The sequence below is a fragment of the Carassius carassius genome, chromosome 32 (assembly GCF_963082965.1).
Source record: "Carassius carassius chromosome 32, fCarCar2.1, whole genome shotgun sequence".
Classification (NCBI taxonomy): domain Eukaryota; kingdom Metazoa; phylum Chordata; class Actinopteri; order Cypriniformes; family Cyprinidae; genus Carassius; species Carassius carassius.
The window spans coordinates 17,157,359-17,181,540 of record NC_081786.1 but is presented as its reverse complement, the minus strand read 5'-3'; the positions used below and the strand labels follow the sequence as shown (position 1 = coordinate 17,181,540).

Below are 24,182 nucleotides of genomic sequence, written 5' to 3'. Positions count from 1 at the left end.
TTATCTTCTCACTGCGAAGTGAATTTGCACAAAAAGCATTTTATTCTCTTCCATTGCATTTATGGAAAACGGTAGTTTAAACATGCATGTTTGACGTGAGAACCAGTGATGTTTGTTTTTGCATGTTGTTATAACATTCATCATTGAAATTTCTGACTTTAAATTGGAAAAAAAGCATATTACAGTTAAGTAAAAAAAAATTTAAAAAGTTTATCACGTTGTAGTTTTGGGAAGCATCATCTATGGAAGAAGCCTACTGTGCACTTGCATTATAGGCAGAGAGATTTTCCCCCCTGAAAATCCATCTTTGTGTGCATCTGATGAATAAGCACATACATTACAGTACATACTATAGTACAAAGTACATACTGTACATATGGGAGGCATGAGGGTGTAAAGGGTGGAGTTGCCTTTTAATGTCTCATTCACACCAAGGACCATAGTGACAAAGATATAGTTATAAAAAACATTCTTACTATTAAAGCATAGCAGAGTCCACACTACATCCATAACAATAAATGCACAGAGAAACTATATATTTGTAATCACTTTCTGAAAACTTTTTTTTCCAGCTGATGGACATCAGTTATACTGATGGCAGAATAGCTTTTCAGTTTCAAACATCTGTGAGAGTATTTTCTTGGAAGGCCGAGTTACTTCACAACAGGAATTCTCCCATTCATGGTTACTCTGAATGGTACGTCTTGGTCTAAGCCAGTAATATTTGATCCAAGGCAAGAATTATTCCAACTCCAGGAAACAGCTCCTTTGGGACATACGTTCCAGATTTGTTAGACCATAATATATGAGGCATGCATAAACAAGTACAATGAGAACCATATATCATTTCATAAAAATAACGACATTTAGGAATAGTAAAATATTTCATTTTTTCCTGACAGGAATAAATTACAGTTCGGACCAAGGTAAAGGAAAATGAAAACCATGTGGACCAAAATAAAACATTTTATTCACTCCACATACATATATCAAAGTGACTTCACACCTTAAAAACATACAAAAACATGCTGCCGACACAAGATGGCTGCTACTGGAGAGTTTTTAACAGATCCTCACAATGATACTTTTCTGTTATAGTCCTAATACTGTCATGTGCCTTTATGTTCTTCAGGACAAACAGCACATCAGATAAAAGTGTCCTGGGGGGAAAAACAAGTAGAACTATTAATACAAAATAAATTATTGTACTCCTTTACTTACAAATTACATTATTCTGAAACATTTTATTATACCTTTGAATCATTATTTAATAGCATAAATAATGTGAAAGGACTGCTGTATAACTATACATTAGTCTGAGGTTCACTGTTGTACATTACCGAGTGCTGCTGGTGTCACTGTTGTGCTTAAATAAGGCATGAGCGGTCTGAAGAAGATGTTTGCTGAAGTTCTGCAGCTGAGGTAGCGACGATCCAGTGTTCACATCAGTAAACCATGATTCTGGAAAACAACCTGCAATCTTTTCAGAAGAATAAAAGTTAGTTTTATAATTAAAGAACTACTTTTCTACCTTTGAACTACCTTTATATATATAAAAAATATTGATACTGTAAGCACAGGCACCTTTTTGCATTTCTGGATGGTGTGTTTTGGATCGGATTCGTTAAGAACAGTTATCATCAAGTAACGGTTGAGAAGTTTCTCCAACATCAGCTCTTTGAGAATATGTTCAGGAATCAAAGCATCCCATAATGCCATGTTACCAAGCAACTGAAAAACACAAAGATTTCATATGACAATCAGCATTCAAACATAAGAAACCCTAAGACCCTAAACATTGGTTTGATTTCATGAACATACTGTATATTAATGTATATTACCATCAAAAATTTTGGGTTCAGTAGGATATTTTTTTTTAAAAGAACTCTTGCGTGTGGTTTTCAAAAGAAGTCTTATGCACACCAAGGCTGCATTTATTTAATAATCAAAAATGCAGAATTTTCAGGGCATTCAATACTTGTAGTTAATCCTTTAAAGTATTAACTTCTTTAAAAATAATAAAACTCTTGACCCAAACTTTTGAAATGTATAAGGAAACGGCAAGGGCATGTTAATGGTCACAACATGACCAGAAGTGAAATGTCAAACCTTCACTGCTGACCAAAACTGTTTGTTCTGAAACAGGAACTGTGGGGACCGTTTATCCTCTAAAAACCTTAGCAAAAAGCACAATGTATAACTCATTACAATAACCTGACAATCACACACAAACATCTGAATGCACTAATAATCAAGCAAAGCACATAAAGAGTTTTTACAATGTTAACCAAATATTAAAAACACAAATCCATATAAAACTTACTTTTTTGGGTACAGCGGGAGAAAGATGTCATTGTCTACTGCACTCCTTAACCTCTGGATAACTGCTTCTACAAAAGCCTAATCACAAGCGGATTATACTTACTGACATTACATCCATGAAGTTACAAGTTTTAATATACCTTAAGACAATACCTTGACAGGTTTGCTTTGTTCACCATCAAATACAGAATAATCATCCTGTATTCTCTTACAAAGTGTCGTGAGGGTTTGAGACTGCTGTGCAGAAAGAGGGTCCCACACCAGCTCCACGAAACCTGCCAAAAACATGCTACATTTTAATAAGGTAATTAGTTCTGCAATCAGACAGCCAGAACAAGAGATTCTGATATGCATAATAGTAAATTAAAACCAAAAGCGTGACATTAAATAATTCTCTGAAACATTCTGTTCTCAAATTCTATGTAGAATGTAGCAGGCTGATATAAAGCAAATGCAATTATGTACAAATGCCATAGTCACCTTGAACTTTAGAGAGGATTGTCTTCTCAATTATGGAAGGCAGTGTTGTCTTATCCATGTTCTCCGATTCCTCATAACCCTGACCGTGACAGAACCTCTCAACAGCAGAATACCACGGCAATGCCTCAAAGTCTTCATCTGCCTGCAGGAAAAAATATACAGTGAAATGCAATTATTAAAGGTATAATTCACCCAAAAATGAAACTTCTGGCATTAATTACTAACCCTCATGTCATTCCAAACATGCAAGACATTCATCTTCGGAAAACAAATAAAGATATTTTTGATGAAATCCAAGAGCTTTCTGAGCCGCACAGACAGTAAGGGAACCACTGATGTCACATATGGATTGTTTTAATGATGTCCTTGCTACCTTTCTGGGAACTGAACATAGTAGTCCCGTTGCAGTCTATGGAGGGTCAGAAAGCCCTCAAAATCATCTTAAATATCATTATTATTTTTATTTATAGCGGTATATTGTGACACTGCCTTTTGTGTTAGCAATGCACAGTGCTGCAATTTTAATAATCTGTCAGACGCACAAAGTGTTGAACACCCTTAAATGTGTAATGCAGTTGAAGAAATGATACCTAATACCTAAAAATACCTAGTAGAATTGTGATATGTGATGTACTGAAGATGTAAAGATGTAATATTTACAACATTTGATTCTGAGCATATTAAATAATCAAAATTTTTAACAATTACTGTCAAATCCTGAATTTATACTGATACACAGATCTTGATGGAAATATGAAAAAGCTAAAACAAGGAGTTTCGGATCCAAAAACAGATCTGATAGAACAGCAAAATTGCCATGAAACTTCTCAGAATTCCCTGTATTGAATTCTGATTCAATACACTGTAGATATAAAAACCATAGATCACCTGAAGAGGATTCCAGCCAATAAGCTGGTGTCGGATCAGTGGTGCCAGGAGTTTTGGGATGCATAGGCCAATGTATGCATTACTGTAAGATTCCTGAAAGGAGACACGCCACTCATCAAATCTAGAGAGGATTTTTTTCACATCCCAGAAGTCCGATTGAACATCTGCAAACACTTCCTGTGCCTTTTTCAGTAGATTATCTGAAATTGAATCCAAGTTATTGATGCAGCGACATGTTTGATATGGACTATAAATGCAAGTATGGACGTGGTCTTTTTATTTTAAAACTATTTCTAGACTCTGACTACAATGTTTAAAAATAATCCTTTTTGTGCTTCCATGAAGCCTCTCACACCTCTTTTACTTAGTAGCTCTGCCTGCTGCTCAGCCGTCGGTTCCCAGTCACACGGCACACACCCAATGTCTTCTTCAGACAAGCTAGAACATGAAAACACAGGGAATTTAACAAGTGATGATAAATGACTTTGACAGCTGTAATTTACAGATTATGAGCATCTCAGAAAGCCTACAAAGGCTGTAATCTATAGTTTCAAAATGTCAGGCTTAGCGTATGCAGTATTTACAGCAATAACAGTCAGTAATGGTGAAAGTGCAAACATAATAATCCATCTCACCTCTGCCAAATTGGGTTAGAGACTCCTGTTGTGTCACCATTGCTGTGTGAATCAGTGTTATCTATGAGACAACCACAATACACAATATTATATGAATTAATGTACATTCAGTCCTGTGATAGAAAATAAATATAAAATTTATTTTTATTTAAAAAAGAAATATAAAATATGACCATTATAATCACATGAGTGGGCATAAGAAGTGAATTGTCCTATACAAAATATTACATACTACAAGGCAGTAGTCAGTTGTAATCTTACAGGTTAACTTCTGAATCTGTGAAGACTCCTCCTGTAGTGCTTCTCTTCTCTGACTCATCAGCGCCTCTGCCTGGTCAATATAGAGACTGTGCATGTCCAACTCAACAGAGTTTATTAAAGCCATCTGAAAAATAAAGTATACCGCCAATACTTTATAAACTGTATATAGTTATATTAAATTACATAGATGGTTAATTTAGCAAAGATTAACCTTCTCAGACAGGCATTCCAGAAGGTTTCGTGAGAAGACATTCATGGTACGGTAGAACCGCAGCTGCTCATCTACAGCATGGTTTTCAAGGCTCTCCAATGAGCTCTTGGCCATTTCCATATCCAGCTGCATCCTCCTCAGCTCTGCTTCCCGCGCCCGGTGCACCTCCCTCAGTGAATCTAATCTGGAGCAAAACAATTGCATTTTTATTTTATATATTTTAGGGCTGGTAAGAAATAATTATTAATCTAATTATTTACATGATGTGGTGATTAATTAATCTAATTAATTGCACATCAAATTTTGAGAAATTACTCTGAAAAGATAATTTAAAGTCATTGTTGTTCAACAGAGATTACAAAAAGTAGGTTCAGCAAGAAATATTTTGTTTAATAAAATTTATTACATATAGCCTACTCTTTTAGACCATGTGAGTAAATGATGACAGAATTGTCATTTTTGGTTTGGTGAACTATAACTTTAATAATTTATTTTCTTAATTTTATTATTATTACTATGAAAATATGAATTTTTTTGTTTAATGAAATGATACTCTAAATTATAAACCAAAACTGCCAGTAGGTGGTGGTAAATGTCTTAATGATTAAGTCATAGAGTCATTTATTCATTCTTTTGATTCTTTAAAATGGCTGATTCATTTAGGAGTGAAGTAAATGGTTATTTATGAATGGTTCATTGAATCATTAGGCTTGTTCGACTTGAAGCGGATCATCACCATCAGACCGATCGGTGTGTGACATCAAAGTACCGCAAGAGCTTACAGAACAGACGACTCCTTGTGCTTTTGAATCGCTCTCGCGGTACTTTGATGTCATACACAGATCGGTCTGTGCAGCGCTACTTCAAAGCCAACGAGACTATGGCCAATGGTTCAATGCGCGAAATGGTTCACCCAATTCGTTCAAAACGTGAATTAAGAAATGAAATGTCGTGTGGGTTGCTTGGGGATGAACAGTTTTGATGTGTCTTTATATTTTGGCTGGCAAAATTGAGCAAAACAGACAACATTGTGTCTAAAATAACAATATTAACTTTTTAATGAACTGTTGTATAAGATGAGTATCACATTTGCACTCGTGTGATATTGCACTTAGCCTACAGCTCGTGTGATATTTCTTAACTATGTTATGTAAATAGGAGACAAAATTTCAAACAGGGGCAAACAGGACCCATATCTTAAATTTTAGGGATATTCTCTAGGCTCCATCACGCAGTAAGTTGCCCTGCCTCATATTAGTCATCAATCGACTATGAAATGGCAGATGATCCACATAGGTCTGGGGCGGGGCAAGTGCGTCAAATGCGTTAATTTTAACGCGTCATTTTTCTTCATAATTAATCTAATTAACGTGTTAAATTACCAGCCCTAATATATATATATATATATATATATATATATATATATTAGGGATGTAACGGTACGCAAAAATCACAGTTTTAAAGTCACGGTTCGGTTCATTTTCGGTACGGTAAGAGAAAGAAAAGCAAAAATTTAACTGCAGGTTGTTTATTACTATAAACTTTTTTTTAACAATCTGTTTACACTTTTTTAAAATACTTTTTAATAAAATAAATAATAAAATATAATTTATAATAAAATACAAAAAGAATAAGAAAAAAAATACTGCTGCAAAGTTCTCCACTAAGTAAAATACTCAGTCTCAAACCAATATCATATAATAAAATATAATGAAAAATATAAATAAATAACTATGATTACAGTGCAGCATTACCAATCCCAGCTTGTAGGCCTGCTAATATTTAAAATATATATATAACTTTTCCAAAGTGTGAAGTGCAGCATCAACAGTTTCAGTTTTTAGACCTGCTCAGATTTCGTTATTGCGTTGGAGCGATCGGAATTAAGAGCAAAGGTCTGTTTAAATGCCGACGGGAGCTGCGTTTGAATTACAATCGTTTTTTTCCTAGTTGTAGTGATGTTCACACTCGCGTGATGCCTTTTGAAAACATTAGGCCAGTGACACACTGGCATTGTTGTCGTGAAGACAAGATCCTGGTCTGTCGGCGGTATCCCTCTATGTCACCTACAGCAGCAGCAGCGCAGCAGCAGCGCCGCGTCAGGAACGATTCTGGTGTGTAAAGACACAGAAAACGCGAAGCAACTGACACGCAGCAGAAACGCCACGCTCACGCCACACAGCCAGTGTGTCACCAAGCCTTAGAATCAGCTGCAGGGCAGGATTTGCGCTGAACGCAGAGACTTCCGCCACTGAATATGTTCGTTTGGAAACACGAAAATGTGCCTATGTTCCGCAAACAAAATATTGCATTCGGTCACTCGGTATACACGTGCACCGAACCGAAAGCCCTGTACCGAAACAGTCCGGTACGAATACACGTACCGTTACACCCCTAATATATAGTAAAGACAAAATTGCTCTGTTTGCTGTGGAGTCAAGACATTTGCAAATATGGTTCAAAGATGAATATGAGACAAAACTGCAGAATGTCACATTTTATTATTAGCCGTTTCAACACATACATATTTTACCAAATAAAAAGGCCGGCACTTTTAGAGTTCATCCCATTATTTGATGTGAGAATAAGTATTGGTACAGTTGAATTTAAGGCAGTTGTAAAAGATTAAAAGCTATTAATTTTGTTGCAGATCCGTTACATGCAATCAGAGCAGTAAGTGTGTAACCCAGACCCCCATAGACTTCACCAGACTCTTGGTCTCCTCCTTTGAAATGCTTTCCCCAGCCTTTGATGCAGCCAGTTCCAAGTGTTGCTTGTTTTGGGGTGTTTCTGTCTTTAGTCTCCCCTTCAGCTGGTGAAATTCATCTTCAATCAGATTTAAATCTTCAGAAACTGATTTGGGCAATCTAAGACTTTACATTTGCCCTGATAAACTCATTGACTGAACTAGCAGGGTGCTTTGGATCATTGTCCTGATGCAATATGAAGCGATTTCTGAAGAGTCCGGTGAAATTTTCTTGAATATTGGTAGCCAAGATGATTTTGTACCCTTCCAAATTCATTATGCTACTGTCATCATACATTAAGTCATCATTAAAATTAAGAGGTCCTGTTCTAGAGACAATCATGCATGCCCATGCCATGACACCACCTCCACCAAGTTTTACAGATGAGGTTATATGCTTAGAATCATTTGCAGTTCCCTTTTTCTCCACACTTTTGCTTTCCCATTACTTAGTGAAGGTTAATCTTGGGCTCATCTTTCCATAAAACTCTGTTCCAAAACTATGCTGGCTTTTGCAAACTCTAATCTTGCCTTTCTGTTTTTGGTGCTGATCAGAGGTTTGCATCTTGCTGTGTAGCTTCTGTAATTCTGTGGCAAATTCTCCTGCGGACTGTAGATTGTCAGAACATCACCCCAGCTTTCTAGAGGTTGTTGATGATTTTACAGAAATTTATTTTAGGGTTTATTTCCACAGCTTTTATGAATTGTCGGTCATCAACTACTGTTGTTTTTCTCAGCCGCTCAGGTCATTGCTGGCTGCTGATGTCTCCAGTGGCCTCCAAACTCTTGATATCTCCATGCCCTTTGTTTTTGCTGTAGCTCTAATTGACTTCCTCTTTTCTTGAATTGCCTGCTTTTCTCATAGAGTCGGCTTCCTCCTCTTAATCCTGGTTTGTGTGTGTCATCATCGAATGCAAGACTCAGAATGCAGAAGCAATGGATATAACTGATACGACACATTCCCTGCTTTTAATATCTGAAGAATTAATGCAGCAGGACACAGCTGAACACATAGAAAGACCTGTGAGGCAACTGTTCCAATACTTATGCTCACATCAGACAGGGAGATGAACTCTAAAAGTGTTGATCTTCTTAGCTGGTAAATCATTTATGTGTTGAATCACCCAATAATAAAATGTGACATTCTGTAGTTTTGTCTTATAGAAAATTTTTTAACGCTGTTAATTTAAAAAATTTACACACAATTTTGATAGCATTAATATATACACATCAATATACACAGTACACACATGTAAAATAATATAATCAATTGAATGCATCCTTGTTCAGCAAATGTAATTTTTTTTTTTAAAGGTATAATAATAAATAACACATAAACGAAATAATAATATGATATAGGTAAAACCCCAAAACTTTTGAACAGTAGTTTATAGTTATAGTTTATATAAAAGCAATGGATTTCTGCAGCTTACTTTACAACGATTCTCTTCTTAATGACATCAATGCTGACTGGTGGAAGTGTTTCGGGGATGTCCATTTTCTTCTGTCGGGCAGGTCTTGGAGCCTGCCACTCCTTCTGAGAATACAAGGAAAGGTCCTTGAAACACTATGAAAGCATTGTGTAATAAAAAAAGCAAGTTAAAGTCATGTTATTTACAATACAAAATGGCTCAAGGACATTAACTCATGTTTCATGTCACAATGGAGGGTCTCACTTGGTGTCTTTTGACTCCTTTTCCAATTTGCTGTTCTTCCCAAATCTGCTGGTCTTCCTCTTCCTGGCTGTCAGAAAAACTCTCATCACTATCACTCCCTACAGAAAACAAACACAGAATATGTCATCTATCTTGAGATCTACTTCAGTGTTTTAATATACACAAGTACTGTAGCAGCACAACTTTCTCACCCATCTTCTCAGCCATTCGCTCTCTCAGAGTCTTAGGTTTGGGTGCAAAGTCGATTCTGCGCTCATGATCGTCCAGCTCATTGTCACCGTCTTGTTCTCCATTGCTCGGATCTTCTTCCTGTAGGCTTCCAGGAGTGCAGGGTGAATCCAGTGAAATGTAATCTTGCTGGGCTCTGGCTTGTCTCCTTTTCTCTTTGGCAGCATGAATCTTTTTTGCATCAGGAATGATGACTGCAGCATTTAACAAACAATAACATTAACAACCAGACTTAAAAGGAACACTCCACTTTTTTTTCCAAGTGTTACATACAAATTACATACTTCAGTGAACTACTGGTTGGAAAAGTACAAAACTGTTGGGCTACTTGCTACTTGAACACATTAGAAAAGGTTTAATGGATTAAACTGTATTAACTGAAAATAATATGAATTTCCTAATATTTGTTTTATTTTATACAGAAATAAATGGTGTATTAATTAGAAATTAATATTTTAAGTAGCATGAAATCCCCTCAAAATACAAAATATTAAAGAATACATTTTATTGAAATAAAATATCACAAGTGTCACCTCTAGTGAGGAATCCCAGAGGGTTATTAGTGTAGTCAAACCTTTTTGTGGTTTTGAAGAACCAGATGAACTCGACATGGTAGAAAAGCTTCCTTCATCGCTGTCAGGAGGAATGTCTTCAAACGAGGAATCAGAATCACTGTCAGATTCCACACTGACATCCTTACTCTCCTTAACTGAAAACAAATGAAGTGATAATGATCATAACGGTCAATCTTCAGAACTATGCCGTTATTAAAACAACAGACACACCCTGATAGCCTGTTAACGGTGCAGGAGGACCTTCTTTCTTCCGAGCCTGGAACACAACTTCACTGTTGACTGAACGTTTCACTGTAAACCTTTCCTCGGTGGCTGTAAGAGTCGAGTTTCTTCGTTAAAATCAATCTATTTAGTGCTTTTGAGAGGTTGTAATAATATACTCACAGTCTTTTTCATCCAGAAAGCTGAGTGTATTGTTCTTTGACTGGTGTTTTGTGTCTTTGGACTGGAGTGCGGTGACTGAGCGCTCCTCAGCGTCACTAGAGTCGCACTCGCGAGCCTTCGGACAAACGTTCTTTCGCGGCAAATCCGCTTTTGAATCCGCTTTCTCCGTTTCCTTTCCGGCATCACCACCGCTGTGCTTTTCATTCTCATCTTCATCGCTGGATTCATTTTTCCTTTGTCTGAAATTTCTGCGAGGCTTTTTATTAAACATTTTAAATCTAATCCAATGTGAACGTGAAATCAACGACTTACTGACGTAGTTTGTACTTCCAGGTTGTCGTTCAGAAACATTTCATAATAAAACATTTCATAATAAAAGTCCCACGCCTGGTCTCTACCAGAGACAGTTTATATATTATATATAATTTTCTTTACTAGGCTACATTGCAAAGCATATACATAAGAAATCGAGAAACTTTTATTTCTACCTGCCAGTGATGATTCTGAAGGACATACCTGTAACCTGTTGATATAGTAAAGAACGCAATTTCATGAGCACGTGCTCTGCTCTTATTTTAATGCAGTTGTCTCACAGCCACTGCAGTCAAATATTGAGATAAAACTTTAAAGTATCATCTATCTATATTAAATTCATATATTAAATTGTTTTCTCCTCCCTCCGATACCCATTTTGTGACCATTATTGAGCCGATTCTTTTCAATCAGCTGGAATGGTTCGGGACATTCCACGTTTTTAAAAGGGCTTAATGCATTACAACGGTGTTTTTAAAAGACCAAAAATTTTTAATAAAGCATTCTATTTACAGACAAGCAGGTTATGGGAGGAAAATGTTTAATGCGTAATTAAACGTATCATATCTGATTGTCTGTGAATAGAATGCTTTATTAATAATTTGTTTACTGAGTTTGGTCTTTTTAAAAAGCGATTTTAATGCATTAAGCCACGTACTTTCACGTTAAGCGTTTTAGAATGTCCCAATGATTCATTCGTGAATTCGACTGGCCCAGAAGATTAAACTTGCAGCAGCTAACATCTCGTGATATAATAAGTCAGAAATAGTGAGTCAAGTTAACAATAAACAACTGTGCATTATAATGAAGGCTTTGTAAAACTCCACAGCGTTTTTAGCTTTTTAAACAACATACTCCGTCCTACACCAACTACGTACACATTTCCTATCATGTATGTCTATGAAAGACGATCGGACCAATCAGGTAGGTATGCATACTATGGGTATGCATACCCTATCCGCAGGCTGCAGCTTTACTTGGCAACTGAGGGTGCTGAAGCATGTATAATACCATTATATACTATTATACGAGTTATAATGTCTCAATATTCCATTTTTAGTGTAATATTTGGGTAAAAGTTAAGAGTAAATAAACTTCTAATTAATATTTCCAGGATTTTTAAAACCTTTCATCAAAGTTGTTGTCTCAGGACAACTTTGATCTTGTTTTATCCACGTGCACTTCAAATGTTGACTACTGTGTGTGTATATATGTATCTTCCTGCCTTTTTCCAGTGCAATACGTTACTAATAAAATATAAAAAAAATAATTTTGAAGGATTGAGCTTTGAATTATATGTTTGGCATCCAATGTTACCCCCCCCCCCCCCCCCCCCATAAAAAAAACAATAAAAAAAACAGAAGACCGTTAATTGGTTTATAAAATGTAATTAAGCATGTTACATAACATACATAGGGCATAAAACATTTTCACAAGGCTTTTGTGAGACTAAAATTCATGGGGGGGAAATAAAAATCACATACACAATAGAATAATAGACATAAAGGAGAAACAAAACATATAATAGTGGTCGAATCTATAATGACACTCTCTGGACAACCACACACCTGTGCACAATGCAATGAAAAGTACTGAACAGATCTTTAATATTGGCAATATGGCAAATGATTCCCATTCCAGTGTTCTGGACATACACAGGCAATGTTATTTGCCACCAACACAAATTCACCACTAGCAGTCAAAATCAAGATGCTCGTTCCTGGTTTCTATCATTCATAATGTGCGTTATGTAAAACTAATTTCTAGAGTGGGTCATTTATACGTGACCCTCAAAACCATATTACCAAACTGTGCCACAGATTTGGTCAGAATTGGTCTGCATGCTAGTGGGGTACTGCTAACCAAACAGTTTCACTTTAACACAGCATTACTGAACAAATCAAATCAAATAAGACTTAAGTCGTCTTACAAATGGTTACAAATTTCTATGGATGATTTCGATTTCCATAAAATAAAAGTAAAAGGAACACTAAACAGGCCAAAATCAAGTGAAAAACAGTTAATATATTATTAAACCGTTTATAAACCGAGGACCATCAGATACTACATACCACTGCAGATGCTAATATTTCCAAGTAAAATCTGAAAGGCAGCTTTTTAATTTCCATATTGAACTATCTAAAGCGTGACTGACCACTGGTTCCAGTGGAAGTGCACGACCCGTGGTAGTGCTGAGGTGAAACAGGTAAGAGTGTTAAAGTTCAAGATACAGTAGGTGTATATGGTTATCAAAATGCTTTTAATATCCCTGCAATTACTTTTTTAGTCTCAGACTTACCTGTGATTAAATGCATGTCCTTTTAATTTATTCGTGAATCAATTTCCAGGCATTAACTATCACTTTAAGATTATGTTTGTATAAAATGACACTAGTCATACTTTCCTACAGCAGAAACTGCACATTATGGAAGGCCAAGACAAACAAACTAAGGAACAGGGGTTCTCCCCAAATATCTTTCTTTTCTTGTCCAAAAGCTGCACCGTGAAAGGACTAAATGATTATTCTTATTTTTTTTTTTTCATAAACAGCTCTTCATTAATCATGGGTTTGATCTTTACTGGAGGAATTCTGGGATGGAGTGATGAGGAATGGAGATGTGTAAAAAGGTCATTTTCTTTGTTGAAGGAGCGTGTGGTCTAGTTCTCTCCTCCGTCGCCTGCTTCTGCCTCATCTGGAGCGTTGTCGGATGTCCATAACTGGTGGAAGAGGAGAATATGTCATGGTCAGAACACATTCAGTATTATTATACACTATTACAATTTTTATTAATATTTTAAACAAAATCTTTTTTTCTTTTTTTCATTATAAATTTAGTATTTCTAAATATTGTTATGTCGGTATATTATAGTATTATTTCAGTTAGTTTCTTTGATTTTCATCTAAGCTATGTTTAAATTAACAAAGATGTTTTAATAGTTTGTGAATGAGAACAATACTGAAAACAATGGCCATTTTCTCCTTGACTGATCTCTTAAATTGCACATCACACAACTATCAAATCATAACTGGTCATATTTGAAAATAATATTTCTCTGCTGTTACTTACTGTGAGGTTGTCTCTCAGTAGCTGCATGATAAGAGTACTATCTTTGTAAGACTCTTCATGCAGCATGTCAAGCTCTGCTATGGCCTCATCAAAAGCCTAAATTTGTACAAAAACACATTCATAAATAATGTAAAGTTTATATATCAAACAATGTAAGATATACTGCCAGCATGGTTATTTGAAAAGTACCTGTTTAGCAAGGGCGCAGGCCTTTTCTGGACAGTTAAGGATCTCGTAGAAAAAGACAGAAAAGTTGAGGGCCAGACCCAGACGTATGGGGTGTGTGGGCTGCATCTCTGTCTTGCTTATATCAAATGCTTTCTGATAAGCATCCTGAGAGTTCTCTATGGTTGCTGTAAAAACAATATATATACATATACTTTTTTAGGCTCGCAAATCATATCAGCTACAAAAATGTTGACGAAGCACTCAATAATATGATGAAGTTACAGGCCAGTGCTGATTTGACTAAATCTTGCATTCACTGATGTACATGCATTTGTCTTGCAATTTTTTTGCTAAACTATTTTTGAAAATTATGATTTAAATGTTACATTATCAAGCTTGCTAACATAAATGACAATGTTGAAAATGCAAGAAAACTATGGTTCATAGTCATTAACCAGTGTAATATTTTGCATCTTCATAAGCAAAATTGCAATCATGAATTCTTTAGCATTGCAATTTCTACTTTTTGTTACAAATTAAAAATTTTTTTTAAATAAAAACAAAAGATATATAAATAAAAATGCTACAATAAATATAAATATTGTTATTCAAATATTATACATGTTTAGTTTAACTTGCACATAAATAGCTAATAAGAAGAAAACAAAAAATATTAACTAACTAAATAACTAAAATAAATATTAAATAAAAAAATACAATAAACAATTATATTACCATAAATACTTGCACAAAAATGTTAGCTAATATAATAAATAATAATAATATAAATATATATACTTTTTAAAATGTTTAAAAAATATATTTTGCCAGCAGAAACAAAATCCTTACTGTTGATGGCTACAAAGCTACAAAAAGAAACAATACTAAAACTACCGGTAGGTCATCCAAAAAAAATATAAATATGAAATTACTAATATGAGCCAAAAAAAAAACACGTAAAATATTTGTTGCTGGTAAAGAGTATCTCTATTGAGCAGATAATGATCAGCCTATACTTAGACACAAGACAAACATCCCCTTGTTTAGATGTTTCCCATAACATCATACCAAGGAAAGTCCAGTCCTACATTTAACAGAAATGCTTGTAAAACCCACAAAACCAGCAGTCAAGCATTCTTACTTTTCTTGTCGTCTCCTGACGCGACTTCAGCAAGGTATCTGTAGTAGTCGCCCTTCATCTTCAGGTAGAAGACTTTGCTCTCAGGATTTGTGGAATTCTGGATTAAATATTTGTTCAGCAGCTCCTGTAGAAGAATAAAAGAAAGAATTCAAATGGTGGAAAAGCTTGAAGTCCACATTTAGACACTTTAATGTCATTTCTTTAGGCTACAAGAATCATGCAAACCAAACCACCAGGTGAATGACCTTAAATACAGGTTAAATATCAGCTCATCCTCCTGTTAGTGCTGTTCCCATGCCGACTCAAAGTAGTTTTAAGGAATGTCCCTCCTTCATTTTAGTCCAGGATTAAGTTTAATCTCTGTTTTAGAGACTAGCCCCTATCAGAAACTCTCCATCTTTGCCTCCATCTACCCGTCTAAGACTGCTTCAGCAGTAATCTGTTTCAGTGAAAGAAACAGCTTTAAGGCATGAGTAAATACCAGATTAACCACAGTTTACCGCAGAAAGGCCAACGCAACATCATAAGATACTATATGACCCACTCCTTACCACGCTATGGTAAGAACAGGTCAGAAAATACACCATCAAGAGCTTAATATTTCTCTCCATCCTCCTACACTTCACAGCATTCTGCTTGACAACAGAAATCATTTGGAAACAGATCAGCTCGGCTTCAGATCAGCAGAGGTTTGCTCAAATCTAGGATAGTCCAACATTTTATTGCTCTCTCAGTGATTAAAGGGATAGTTCACCCAAAAATAAAAAAAGGTGTCAACATTTACTCCCCCTGAATGACTTACTTTGTTTTGTAGAATATTACATGATTTTGGGCTTACAATGAAAGCCACTTGACTTCCCTTGTACTGTTTTTCAAAACAACTCCTTTCGTGTTCCATGGAAGGAAAATCATACAGGTTTGGAGTGAAATGAGTAAATGACAGATTTTCTAATTTTAAGTAATGTTTTAAATAATGTTTTGGCTTGAGGAGCACAAACTGCACCCAGAAGCTTCAAAACAAACAAAACCAAAAGCGTAAGAATGGCATGAGGGCCTGTTTCTTCTTGCTTGCCTGAGTAGAAAGTCTTGCCAGACAAGTTTTTTCATTCTTCACACTTGTCAAGGATTCTCTGCACAAAGATGGCAGTCATTGATGACCAATCCAGAGAACCCAGGTCAGTGCTATTCCAGCATCCCATTTCTGTCATAAAAATGTAGAAGCTTCTGAGAAGACTAAAAGCAGATGCATATAAAATAGCACACAACTGAGCATCCAAACCCAAAATGTCCTTAACAATCATTGTGACAATCCTTATTTATGTGGATGCACTTGCATTACCTTTTCAGGTACAACTGAGAAAAAAAAAACTTAAAAACACTTATTCAAAGTAAAATCAGACTTTTACGTCACAAAAGATTCTATTTCATTTATGTTTTTTGAACATTCTATTCATCAAAAAAAACTAAAATAAACATAGCCATTTCCACAAAAATATTAAGCAACACAACAGTGACTTTCAATAGTTATAATAAGAAATGTTTTATCAAATCAGTAAATCAGAATGATTTCTGAAGGATCACGTGACACTGAAGACTGGAGACACAATATTACGGTTTTAACTGTATTTTTGAGTTTTGCTGAACAAAGTCTTTAAAGGGGTCATATGATGCAATTTCAAGTTTTTCTTTCTCTTTGGAGTCTTACAAGATGTTTGTGCATAAAAAAAATCCCTAAAGTTGCAAAGACTAAAGTCTCAGAGAGATATTCTTTATAAAAGTTAAGACTCGTCCACGCCCTCTTAAAATGCCTCGTTTAAACATGTCCCCACATGCCTACATCACTGTGTGGGAAGATTTGCATAACACTGCCCAAATGTTTACGCAAAGAAAGAAGGTGTAACTTTGATTATCACTGTAGTATTGTTGCTGCCCGCCATGTTGTGGAGACGCTGTGAGTTTCATGTGAAAGCGAAACTACTTCAAAAGAGGAAACAACTAGAAATCAGTGATTAAGTTGTATTTACAACACTGTTCCAGAACAGTTCGACCCAAATATTCAGGAGGACAGTTTCCTGGGAAGGTAGACTATAATGCCATCAACACACAAAGGCTGTTTCTATAAAGTTAGGCAGTTCCAACTTTACAAGGACAGTCTGGTGCTTCTGACTCACAACCTGTAAGTATGCTTTCATATTTAAAGAATTTGCAACTGACGATTCAAACCTGAGTTTTGAGCAGTGTAGAAGAAGCACGATCCAACTCAACACGTAAAAAGACAGTATAAGTCATTATAATCAGTAATCATGTCCCCAATGGATGCCTTGTTTTCAATGGGTGTTATTGTTTTTGTCTCGTCACACCGGGACAATGAATCACAGTATGGTGAGGAGCGTAATATTTCTATCACACACTTAAGGTATTCGGCCAATCAGCATACACCTCGCTTTTCAGAATGATGAGCTTTGTAAAAATCGGAGCATTTCAGAAAGGCAGCGCATAGAGGAGCAACAATAATGTACAGTATGTGGAAAATAATGTGTTTTGAAACTTAACCCTTTCGCATGTGAGTTTAAAATATTCTTTTTTTTTAGGCGACCGTTATTTTAGAGTGTACCTCCTTATTGTTTCCATGGTGACGTGTCATGCTTGTCATGTGACACAACACAGCCGCAATAGATCGTTTTTCCCGTTTTATTCAAAATATTTACAAACATGCTCACTATATTATGAAATATCTGATATTCTGATTCTGAAATATGTGCAAGTAAATATATTTGGTAGTTTAAACACTTTTATATCGACTGTGTTAGTGGGTCTATACCAGGTGATGGATGCCGCCATGTTAGTTTGTGCTGAATGCGAGCTGTGGGATTTACAACACGCAAATTCATCCTCATGTTGAAGTAGGTCTCCGGTAAACTTGAAGGAAGGGCAGAGTAAACTTTATAGCAGGGGTCACCAATCTCGGTCCTGGAGGGCAGCTGTCCTTCAGAGTTTAGCTCCAACACCAATTAAACACACCTGAACCAGATAATCAAGATCTCACTAGGCATACTGACTTTCAAACAGGTGTGTTGGAGCTGGTTGGAGCTAAACTCTGCAGGACAGCGGCCCTCCAGGACCGAGATTGGTGACCACTGCTTTATAGTTACCTACACAATCTGAATATGATATCAATAAAAACATGTAGTCTGATATTTGTAAGGGTCATTATTGCCGTTTCCATAGACATCAGCGTGTATTTTACAAACTGTAAATGTATGTTTTTGCTAGTACTTATGTGTATTTAAATATCTGAATCCTAAAATAAGCATTTTATGGTTGAAAACACTGAATATTTGTGTTAATATGACAAGAGCTAAGCACATCCGATCTGGCTCTGCGCCCAGCCAAAGGGCAAAAGCGGATTTAAAATCAGCAGTTGATGACGTGACGCACTGAAAGTTCTAATCACACCGATGTGATCGTACGCTTCAGGGACCAGCCAAGACTGATCACACCGGTGTGATCGTATGTGTTAAATAGTTATACCACATAAACACATTGTATTACACCAAATTCACAAAACAAAGTTATTTTTTGCAACGTCATATGACCCCTTTAAAAGAAATCTCATTAACCCCAAACTTTTGAACCATAAAATACACCAAGGATGGTCGACTACACTTCCAACAACTGAATGGGTTAAAAAAAAAAGTGAGATTAACAAGTCATCTTTGTTTAAGCTTTAATATTTTAGTGGCGGTTCTATAAAAGGGAAGAATTTAGAGAAATCACTTTTCAAATTTCTGTACATTCTGGGAGCCAAAGACCTTTCCTCTTTTTTTTTGTTACAAATCCACCACATTATACAATACATTTTGAGATAATTATGGTCAGACCCCAAATATTTTTAGTTGTTGATCATGAACACACACAGGCGAATGTCTTCATGCATTCCCCTGATGTTCAACAAATATAAATGAATCATAAATGGAGGAAAACCTTGTTCATTGAGTGTAGTCCTCCCTACTGAGAGTATGAGAGCTGGCAGCATGTGGCAGGCTGTCTGGACAGGTGGGGGTGTGGAACAACCTTGATGCCAGAGCAGATTCAACAGTGAGATGAGTCACAGATACACCCTCAGCCATCACAGACGAGCTGGGAAATCAAGCTGGAGTTCTCGCTAAAGCTGTGCATAGAAACGGCCATGACTCACTGAACAAACACAGTCCAGCACTTACATGGGTTTAAACTGGACTACAGCAAAACCACTGCTAACAGCACCACTGACTTACAAGAAAGACAGTGACTGATTGTGAATGCTTTCTATTTCCACATGAAGAACTTTCTGGAAGTCCAGGTAGAAACTGATAAAACCAATACATTTTTAACTGTATTTGTCAGATAAATGATAAATGGCCGAAGTTGGCATGAAACAGAAATTTGTCCATCTACATTCTAACTATTGTGAATTTCTAATCGCGACATGTTTATAGGGCTTTTTTTAAGTATTAGAATTTTGTTAATAGTTAATCACAATGTTACTGTTGTCTTCTATAAGAATTTCAGAAACAGCACGTCTTTAATATTCTATACTATTTTGTCCAAATAAATTAAAATAAAACACTAAAATCAAATGTTTTAAATTCTACCTGGACTTGGGCATCATTACATTATGTACATTAAGAAAGATTAACATTGGTTAGTAATTTTGAGATTTGCTAAAGATTACTTTTAAATTATTAGTAGTTTTTAAAGATTAAAACACTAATAACAGTGTTAGATTTTTATCCAATACTTATTAAATATTTTTTTTATATAGCTCACATTGTCACTAAATTGTATTATGCATATATAAGCCACCTAGATATCACCTCACACACTGGTTGACTACTACATAAGACATTAGTGAATTTTACAATATTGTTCTATAATAATAGATATAGCAATTGTCTATGCAACACCCATAAAACATGGTCTAATAGTAGTAATTAGTTATGGTTTTCTCTATGAATGAACAGACCACAATAAGAGCTACCATTTCAGCTCTTTGTGAGAAAATAAACCACATCCATTTTTAGAACAAACCTCCTTCAGGCATCATTAGACATTATTGCATTTATTTAAAGAAACAACATGTCTGAGTGGATAAGGCTAAAGTATTCCACCAGTAGCACAAGCATTGAGAATGAGGAACTGCATAGCTCACTATTACCCAGCTGACATTCAGAAAGCATTATTAAACTGCACCTGAATGCACCTTCACACACACACACACACACACACACACACACACACACTGCTGAACTTTGATCATCTCATCACAGTCAGGGCCATGATTTGATTATATAAACAAACACTTCCTTCTGTGGAAAGTGTCTATCAGGAAACACTTCTCTTTTTACATCACACAAATTAGATAATGGTAGGTTTATTTTACATAAAGCTATTAAATACAAACTGCGTGGCTTCAAATTGGACTCATCACTGCATATTTTACATATAAAAATAATGAGACGGTGACTGTCCTTGTGCAAGACTGTGCATGCTCCCCTTAATATAGACACCCTCGTCTCCAGCGAGAGCCAAAACTGGGCTGCGGTTCCACCAGAAAAGAGGACATATTCTCTTCCATGTTACGTCTAACACACACACACACACACACGTGGTGAACATATACTAATATGATACACACATATGAATATGGTCAAATCATATCTGTGCTTATATTCAAAATGTCATTAATTCAGCAAAGACCACTGAAATGTACATATTCCAATTGTATGTTACTTTAAACAAACAAACTAAAAGCCAAAAATGACAACCATTTGCATACTGATTTGGATTAGTAGTTATTACAGACTAGGGCTGCACTATTTGGGGAAAATAATTAATTGTGATTGCACTTTTTCTGATGACAACTTTTGCTGTGTAGGGCTGCACAATATGGCCAAAAGAATTTGGTCAAATATTCATACAAAAGTATTATTACTATATATTGCCTTTTTTATTATTAAACCTTAAAGCTATTATTTTGGCAAAACACTGCCAGAAGACTTTGAAGGCTCTCTTTGTTCACAACAGCCGTTTTACAAGCACTTGCCAAACATTATTTGGGAAGATGGCACATGGTGTTCCAAAAAGCACAATATAAGTGACCCAAACAGAGAGCACGTAGAGATGAGTTTGTGTTCGGAGCAGCTTTTCCTGCTGAAAACACCAGCTCCTGAGCTGCTTGTGTGTAAATGAACACGGTGCCATGCTTAGCTCTAAAACAGGGATGTATTTATTTAATTCATTGATAAATCACACAAAGCCATATCACAGATTTGGTTTTATTTGGATTAACTGTGTAGCCCTGTCACAGACATTTCTGTTCTTAATTGTGACTGTTATTTTCTTTCCACCTGTTCATCCATTGCTAATGAAAAATTATTTTATCTAGATATTTTACACTATTCTTTTACATTGTATGGATGTGTAAACTCACCAGCACGTCGTTGCAGATATCCCGCAGTTCATTCTCCACTTTCTCCCGGTATTCCTTCACCATCTGCAGTTTCTTGTCATTTCCTTCGGTCTTTTGCTCAATGCTGGAGATGACCCTCCAGGCAGACCTCCGGGCGCCCACCACATTCTTATAGGCGACAGATAGCAGGTTTCTCTCCTCATTAGACAACTCAGACCCAGCTTCAGTCACACACTTCATACAGCTCGCCATATCATCATACCGCTCGGCCTGCTCGGCCAGCTTCGCCTTCTGGATGAGCTCTGTTCTGTCCATCCTGCTGCTTTTCTTTAAGTCTGTGAGTGTTTCTAGGTCTATAGGACACTCGACTGATTAATGGGGGGAAATTAACCGCTGCTTAATCCCTGGAGAGGCTGAGAGGAAGATAATGACAGTCAGACTTCATAATATTGATTAGAGAATAGTGGTCACGAATCATTTATGCAAACCAATCATTCTGTTCACTACCATACATTGACGGTCTTCCTTTTGAAGCGTGCGTCTATTTTGTGATTTCAAAGGCAGAATTTTGCACAAGTTTTCAATACAAGTTGTGGAGCATTTTAGCAACAAAAACACAATTTTTGATCTCTAAGACTGAGGTCTTGTCATTAATGAACTGAATAAACGGATATCCCGCTGCTGAACGAAAGGAACCAGGTGTGATTCAATGAATCGTTCATATCAAAAGACAAATTTATCGCCATCTACTGGCGTAACGGTTAGAAAGAGTCACTGAACAAATCTTTTTGGTAAATGATTCAAAAGATTCGAATCACTGAAATGACTCAAAATCCCAAACTAAACGTTCCGTTTGAATCTTACACTTTCATTCTCCACACATACTAAAATTCGTCTTGAAACCTCGTGAGTTGCCTACCAAAACAGGAAATCGGGGGCGCGTTTTGACAGATGCTGTCGAGGTAACGTTAGGTAAGTTAACGTTAAGTCTCTAGGTTTGGAGACACGAAAATGGTGTTTGTGTGCAGCCTCTGTGTCACATCTGTGTCAGTGTGATCCGTACAGCCCTGCCCAGTTCACTAAAATGAGCATATATTTAAAGTGGACCCTCTGTTTTATTTAAAATTCCATCTTAAATAAACAAAATGGGACACTGCAGTTCAATACACCGATCACAATCATACGGAGTCGATATGAATCAATGAAATCCAGCCTGATTTCCGTAGCAATGAGATTAACGTTAACGTTACTGGCTCACTATTAATTTGACTGTTACTGTTACTGGCGTTAATTTGACAATCTCAGCAGTCAGATATGCATATGACCATATATTAAAACATTTTAATTTATACCACAAATAGCTCTATCTAGATCAAAATAAAGATATATAAATATATTTTTTTATCTTTTTAAAAAGCAAGTGTAGCAATTTGACGACCCGCCTTTAACATCGATGGGTTATTATTTTAGACAACACAAAATATATAACAAATATGCAGTCGGAGAATACAAGCGTTTCATAAAAAGGTAAATAAATGTTTACTACATTGTAATAAGCAAATCAAGCCTTTTTCCAGATCGATATGGACGCAGTTTGGCAGCCCCTCCTGACTCTCAACCGACCGCGCGGTTATACCGACTACGCCGTCCATTGAAACAATACAAATTGTATATACGAATATAAACTTGTACAATAAATTAACATAAAACTTTAAAGCTGAAATAAATGAGACTGCATCTCACCTCTCGATCAATGGTTGACTCCACCGGATTGATAGCCTTTGAGATTGGATGGTTAGGGGAAAAAACGTAGTGGAGAAAGACAATCGAAAGTATTACCGTAGGACGTCGCTAATCCCCTCCTGTCAGCCAATCAGATGCCGCGTTTCCCTCCTGTCACGCGTTATACTACAGATGATCATCGAATAGCTGATTAGCGCGGGGCACGGAGGCGGGCCGATATGAATGCGTTCGGTTGCCCCGTAGACTCTGACTTGTAGCCACGGGGTTTCCTCCAATTAGAGCACGGGGGATGACGTCACTATTGCTATGGTGATCCCCCCTCCTCCTACTCATCCCCAAGCATCACCATCAGCATCATGATTGGGAAGTGGATGCAGCAACAGCAGATCTAGCCTACCTACTGAGACCCAAAGACCATCTCTCTAATTATAAAGATTTCAAAGATAATTGCTTTGGTTCCTTTCTAGTTAATTCCATACGAGATTTGTTTGGGTTTTGCAAAAATGTACAGAGTTAAGCTCTTAAAAAAAAAGAAAAGATGCTGCAATCCCAGCTCAGATGTAAAGTATTCTGAAAACATACACTTACACATAAACAATAAAGTAGAAGTGGCTGTTTCACATTATTAATATAACCATGCCTAAAGGACATCTTTACAAAGCTGTCATTGCAAATCATCTGACTTAATTTACAACTGGCATCAAGTGCATTTTTGCTTTTATAAAATGTTTACTTCATGTTAAAATATTAAGGACACAAATTTTTATAGAATAAAAAATAAATAAAAAACAGTCTTGGTGTCACGAAGATTTAGTCTGATGATCAAAAGTACAGTAAAAACTGAAAAAAAGTGAAATATTGTTACAATTTTATATATTTTATTATTATTGTGA

At 36.2% G+C, this 24,182-nt stretch overlaps 2 protein-coding genes across 2 annotated transcripts; both read right to left on the bottom strand.

Annotated features, from left to right (window-relative positions):
- On the bottom strand, window positions 1–10,751 carry gcfc2 (GC-rich sequence DNA-binding factor 2). The gene is made up of 18 exons (XM_059520582.1): window positions 10,407–10,751; window positions 10,233–10,334; window positions 10,022–10,156; window positions 9,411–9,641; window positions 9,220–9,317; window positions 8,977–9,080; window positions 4,798–4,981; window positions 4,587–4,710; window positions 4,326–4,386; window positions 4,046–4,128; window positions 3,691–3,890; window positions 2,803–2,944; window positions 2,476–2,597; window positions 2,324–2,400; window positions 2,110–2,176; window positions 1,585–1,731; window positions 1,341–1,480; window positions 1–1,160 (listed from the first exon to the last, which is right to left on the bottom strand). The coding sequence occupies exons 1-18, from the start codon at window positions 10,675–10,677 to the stop codon at window positions 1,049–1,051; spliced, it is 2,400 nt and encodes a 799-aa protein (XP_059376565.1). The 5' UTR covers window positions 10,678–10,751; the 3' UTR covers window positions 1–1,048.
- Window positions 10,752–12,090: 1,339 nt separating this feature from the next.
- ywhaqb (tyrosine 3-monooxygenase/tryptophan 5-monooxygenase activation protein, theta polypeptide b) lies at window positions 12,091–23,449 on the bottom strand. Its single transcript, XM_059520581.1, has 6 exons — window positions 23,290–23,449; window positions 21,568–21,959; window positions 15,096–15,219; window positions 13,976–14,139; window positions 13,787–13,882; window positions 12,091–13,436 (listed from the first exon to the last, which is right to left on the bottom strand). The coding sequence occupies exons 2-6, from the start codon at window positions 21,859–21,861 to the stop codon at window positions 13,377–13,379; spliced, it is 738 nt and encodes a 245-aa protein (XP_059376564.1). The 5' UTR covers window positions 21,862–21,959; window positions 23,290–23,449; the 3' UTR covers window positions 12,091–13,376.
- Window positions 23,450–24,182: the final 733 nt, after the last annotated feature.

Excerpts from the sequence above, each read along its gene's own strand:
- ywhaqb (XM_059520581.1), bottom strand. The coding sequence starts at position 21,861 with ATGGACAGAACAGAGCTCATCCAGAAGGCGAAGCTGGCCGAGCAGGCC. Across the intron at positions 15,220-21,567 it reads ATATCTGCAACGACGTGCTG|GAGCTGCTGAACAAATATTT; the intron begins GTGAGTTTACAC and ends ATTCTTCTACAG. Across the intron at positions 14,140-15,095 it reads GTCAGGAGACGACAAGAAAA|CAACCATAGAGAACTCTCAG; the intron begins GTAAGAATGCTT and ends TTGTTTTTACAG.
- gcfc2 (XM_059520582.1), bottom strand. The coding sequence starts at position 10,677 with ATGTTTAATAAAAAGCCTCGCAGAAATTTCAGACAAAGGAAAAATGAA. Across the intron at positions 10,335-10,406 it reads CTTTCTGGATGAAAAAGACT|CCACCGAGGAAAGGTTTACA; the intron begins GTGAGTATATTA and ends CGACTCTTACAG. Across the intron at positions 1,161-1,340 it reads AGTGACACCAGCAGCACTCG|GACACTTTTATCTGATGTGC; the intron begins GTAATGTACAAC and ends TTTTCCCCCCAG.